Here is a 4,887-nt window from a genome sequence, read left to right as displayed (position 1 = left end):
GAGGGCCGGTGGGGGAAGGGGCGCCCGTCTCCCCCGAGTCCCCACGCCTCGGCCTGCCAGCCCTTCCTGCGAAGCAGCCGGGAGGCCCACGGCAGCCTCGCTGAACTTGGCTTCCACTACCCCGCCCCGCTCCCCACCTACCCCGTCTGGGGCCTCACGAACTCCTCCCCTTCGCTCCGGGGCAGAGACCCCACCCCTTCCGTCTCCAAATACCTTCCAGGGGCCTCGCCTAGGGACGCATTTCTGCGTAGCCTCTGAGCTAACCTTACGGAGTTCTCCAGGGGCAGGCATTGAATCGGCTCTGCAGGGAGCCCATCTCCGTTTTGCAGACCAGATAACTGAGGCCGAGAGAAGCAGGAAAATTAGACAGTACTCGGGCATTCCTGCACGTTCGCACTTGGAGCCCGGGAGGGTAGGGCGGCCTCCAGGACCACCCTCTGCCCTCCGCAGGGTCAGCTGAAGCGGAACGAGGCTTCCTGGGACAGTCACGCCCCCACCTCACCGCCCACCAATAACCACAGAGGCAGGTTGGGGGTCTGGCTTTCTCTTTAGTTCGCGTCACACTGAGGGGCTCTCTATCACAGAGAAGGCACTTAAATGGGAGGGTCATCAGATTCGGACCAGCCATGCCCTCCCTCCCGCCCCCAGCTGGGGGTAGGTGGGAAACAAGGACATCTCCATTTGACATCCCCCTTGGCACTGGTATGTGGGTCCCCTTAACTGTTAGGCCCCGGGAAGAGCCCAAGGCCTTGACCTCCAGATTCAGCATTTGGGGGAGGGACTCCAGGTAGAGGAGGCAGAGCTGGAAGGCAGATGTCCTGGGAGCAGCCCTCAGCCAGCAGGGGATGAGGCAGGGGGCTGCAGAGTGGGCTGGCATGGAGGAGGGGTGTAGCTTGGCAGGAATACCCCCCAAACCCCACAAGTGTCCTACCTCCTACAGATCCCCTAAAGGCACGGGTGACGTATGGGGTGGGTGGTGGAGAGGTATCCCCCTCCCCTCACACACACACTCAGCTGGTTGGCCTAGCACAGGCTGGGCACAGAGAAGGTGCTCAATAAATGTTTTAAATGAAGCAAAGAGTGTGGGTGACAGAGGACAGGGCCTGGGGCCCCTTGGCCCAGCTTGTTTCGTTCAGAAAATAGCAGTTTAAAAATGTAAAAATCCTTTTCCTCCCTCCCCCCAATTTATGGGCCCGGGAAAGGGGTGAGGAAGGGCTGTCTCTACTCCAACCCTTCCCCCTCTCCTTCCCCTAAAAATCTATATACACATATACATATTTATATGGCACCATAAAGGGGTCCTGCCTATGCCCCCACACTTGGAGCTGGGGGAGCTGAGCTGCAGAGCCTTGGGTGGTATGGGGAGCAGCCCTCAGCTGAGGAGTCCAGAGAAGCAGGACTGGGTCCTGAAGGACAAACCCCCGCTGCTCTCACAAGTGGCAACAGATCTTCTCCCCTCCTGTGCCCTCCGAGGCAGAGGCGGCGGGGTCTGCAGCAGCCCCCACGGAGGAGGAGTGAGGACTAGCTTCTCTTCGACCGACAGTCTGGAGACTGTTCCAGGCAAGAGCTGACCTGACCTGGCCCTGGGAAAGCCAGGCGGGGAAGAGGGCTCTATGCAAGGCACTTGGTGTCCACGTTCCCAGGGGGGGCCCAAGGCAGGGGGCAGCAGGAACCCTGCCCCTCCCCCAAGCAGAACCGAAAGGGCCGAGAGGCCCAACTTGGCAGCAGAGAAACATGGCAGCATAGAAAGAGAAAGGGGGAGCAGCATGCAGGGCCCCGTAGGTCCCCCAGAAAGAGCGAGGAGGTTCTAAGGCACTGACACAGGGACCCAGGGTCTCACTGCCCGCTGTGCAGCCTGCTGCCCCGCTTCGCAGCCTGGCCAGGCTGGTGGGGGAGACGCCCCCTTCCCCATGGCACTGAGGTGGCCCAGGCTGCTGGGCTTTCCTAAGGAAGAGTCCATGTGTGAAAGGTGTAGGTGTGGTCAGGGGCAGGTCCTGGCCCCAGGGCGCCTCACTAGCTGCCAGGCCGTGGCTGCCTGAGCACTGAGTACACGTCATCCACTCGGCTGAGCTGCTCGAAGAAGGGCAGAAGGTCATGGAGCTCTGTGTCACTCATGTTGTCAAACCACGAGGCCACCGGTACCTGGGCAGATGGGTGTAGCGTCACCACCCTGGACGCACAATATGCAGGCCACCCCTGAGCACCCATGGCTGGGTGGGCTATCTCCTTGAAGCCCCTTACCCACAGTGTTCAAATATTTTGACAGCAGCACCCAGTAAATCACATTTACATACATAACAAAGCAACAATTTTACGAAATGAAACTTAATCTAACTGTGTGCAAAGCACTCTGATATTTCCTACTTTATTTCATTTTTTCAAAACCCCAACTAGGAACCGTTAAATTATTTTTGTGACCCACTAACTGGTCACAACTGGCCGCTTAAAAAATTGCACCTGCTCCAATGCCCAGCAAGCAGAATGATCTGAACGATCCATAAAGTACGGGGCGAGTGGGCACAGGTCTATGAGAGGGAGGAATGGGAAGGAACCAGGCCTGGGAAACCACCCAGCTTGGGAGCAGAGGTGGGGGGAAGCCCAGATGGACTGACCCTTTTCTTGGGTCCCAGCCCCCTATCCAGGTCCTGCATGGCACTCACGGCATTGTCCGGATGGAAGACGTAGGAGGCAGGCGAGTTGTCCAAGATAAGCACCCGCCGCAAGTCTCGGCCCAGCCTGCTCAGGTCCTTGACGTAGTTCCCCCGGTGGAAGACACACGACTCACGAAACAGCCGTGCTCGGAAGGCCCCCCACTTGTCCAGCAGGTCAGCTACTGGGTCTGCATACTGTGGATGGGAGGTGAGTCACCTGGGGCCAAGGGTGATCCAGGGGCCGCTGCCCAGAGGCCACATGCTGGTGAGGAAGGGGGGGTTGTGTCAGGAGCCCTTCACTCACCTTGGCCAGACTGGCAGTGAACAGCACGCACTCGAAGAGCTCGCCCATTCGCTGCAGGAACTCGTCCACATAGGGCCGCTTCAGCACGTAGACCTGGGGGACGGGCCAGTGAGGGGACTGCTGGGCCTCAGGCTGGGAGTGGGGGGGTGGCAGGGGGCTGGGAGGGAGCCAGTGAAGGAGGCAGAGGAGCACAGGGGGCTGGCTGGTCCCAGGTCCTATGGGGGCCCCACTTGACCAGCCACCCCAACTGCTGCTAGGGAAACCACCCTCCTCTCAGAAGGGGATCAAAATGAACCTGCGAGTTCCAGGCTTCTGGCCCTGCCTCAAGGGGCATCACTAATTCCAGGCCCTTCCCCCACCACGGCCTCAGCCAAATGGAGGGGCCTGGGGCAGCCCCCTCACCCCCAGGCTGCAGGGCACCGACCCCCGAGCCAAGTAATGGAGAACAGGCTGGACAGCACACAACCTATCCTGAATTACTTGAACTGGGTCCCGGGCAAGGTGGGGTAAGGGGGCGCCAAGAAGAACCCCATTCCCCGCAGGCCTCAGAGGATCTGTGTGACCCTGGGTAAGTCTCACACCCTCTCTGGGCCTCTGATATTCCACATCTACCAAAGGCTTATACGAAGCTCTCAGGATTGGTGGGAAAAGCCAAGCCCACCGCCTCCCCCCAGGACCCGGCCCCTCACCTGGTGGACAACCCCATCGATCTCCACGGGGATGATGAAATCAGCATTGTTCACTGGCTATGGGGGAAAAGAGCGGCTGGAGCTGCGGCCAGGCCTGCCCAGACCGCCCTCCCAGGCCAGGGCAGGCCCCTCCGAACCAGGGCTGGGGCTGCTGGGCAGGCCCACCTTGAAGGAGCTGTGCACCAGGGTCTCATCCAGGTCGATGACCACGCAGATCTTGTCTGAGTCCTGGGCCTTGGCCTCGGGGAGCAGATACTGGACTGGGGTCTGCTGTGGGGACGAGCGGGGCTGGCTGGGGGCACCTCTCTCACCCCCATCATTTCTTCATACAAGTCTTCCCTCCCGCAGCCCTCAGGCTGGCAAGTCACAGGGACACGGGGAGAGGCCACCCTCTTCCCAGATTTGCCCCTGCCACCTCTGGAGCCAGGGTAGGCCGCCTGGCCCTCTGGGCCTCACTCCCCCACCTGGGAAATCCAGGCAGAGAATGGCGTCCACCTACGATGGGGACATTTAAATTCCCTTGGAGGAGCTCTCGGAGCTGTCAGGTGACAAGCTAGGCAGACCTTCCAGGCCTGCAGGCTGGTCAAGAAAAATCCTTTCCCCTAACCCCCCTCGAGGGCGAGCCCAGGTGCCCTGCAGCCCTCACCTGGCCACCACGCACCTTGGGAACAGCTCCGTTTTCCTCCACAAGCAGGGGAGCCCCACTGTGGCTGGGCAGGGCCTCCCCATCATCCCGGCAGACGCAGCAGAAAAGTGAGTGGAAGATGCCCCGGCTTCGGGGCTTCTGAGAAGCGGATGACTTCTGGTCACCTGGAACAGGGAGGCCCACGGTGGGGGCATGGGAGGTGAGTGCCCCGGTGCCAGCCCTGGGCTCTGAGGGTCTGGCCATACCCCCTTCACTGAGGGAGACACATTAGCATGGCTCCAGGCCACCCCTCTGCTCCCACACGTCATTCCGGTGTGGGGTACAGGGTGCCCCATTAGGGAGTGCGCTGGCTGGAGGGGGCACAGGATCCTATCTTTTCCTCCCAGCCTCCACCTGCTGAGGTATCGGCCCCACTGGGGGCGCCTCCTGACCCCCACCTTTCCTTGAGCAGCCCCTGATCAGTGGGGCCCAGGAGGGCCGGGGCCTGGGGTCCACTCCCGCCTCCTTCCATACTCTTCAGCCCCTGTGAGTCCAAAGTCCTCAGACCCGAGGCTGGACCGAGAGGCAGGGGGTGGCCCCGGGCCACCGCGACCCCGC

At 61.1% G+C, this 4,887-nt stretch overlaps 1 protein-coding gene across 4 annotated transcripts; it reads right to left on the bottom strand.

The window, feature by feature from the left end:
• Positions 1-528: 528 nt before the first annotated feature.
• Positions 529-4,832, bottom strand: CTDSP1 (CTD (carboxy-terminal domain, RNA polymerase II, polypeptide A) small phosphatase 1). 4 transcript variants are annotated; one of them, XM_005883420.2, is made up of 6 exons: positions 4,291-4,832; positions 3,810-3,911; positions 3,645-3,701; positions 2,956-3,048; positions 2,661-2,846; positions 529-2,142 (listed from the first exon to the last, which is right to left on the bottom strand). In XM_005883420.2, the coding sequence occupies exons 1-6, from the start codon at positions 4,531-4,533 to the stop codon at positions 2,014-2,016; spliced, it is 810 nt and encodes a 269-aa protein (XP_005883482.1). In that variant the 5' UTR covers positions 4,534-4,832; the 3' UTR covers positions 529-2,013. The 4 variants fall into 4 exon arrangements, with proteins under 4 accessions (XP_005883482.1, XP_005883481.1, XP_005883483.1 ...); XM_005883419.2 differs by having other exon boundaries at positions 3,810-3,914; positions 4,291-4,831; XM_005883421.2 differs by having other exon boundaries at positions 3,810-3,914; positions 4,306-4,827.
• Positions 4,833-4,887: the final 55 nt, after the last annotated feature.

This window comes from Myotis brandtii, unplaced genomic scaffold, assembly GCF_000412655.1.
Source record: "Myotis brandtii unplaced genomic scaffold, ASM41265v1 scaffold79, whole genome shotgun sequence".
In the NCBI taxonomy this organism is placed as follows: Eukaryota; Metazoa; Chordata; class Mammalia; order Chiroptera; family Vespertilionidae; genus Myotis; species Myotis brandtii.
Note: the sequence above shows the minus strand (reverse complement) of the source record. Positions and strands in the feature narration are given on the sequence as shown.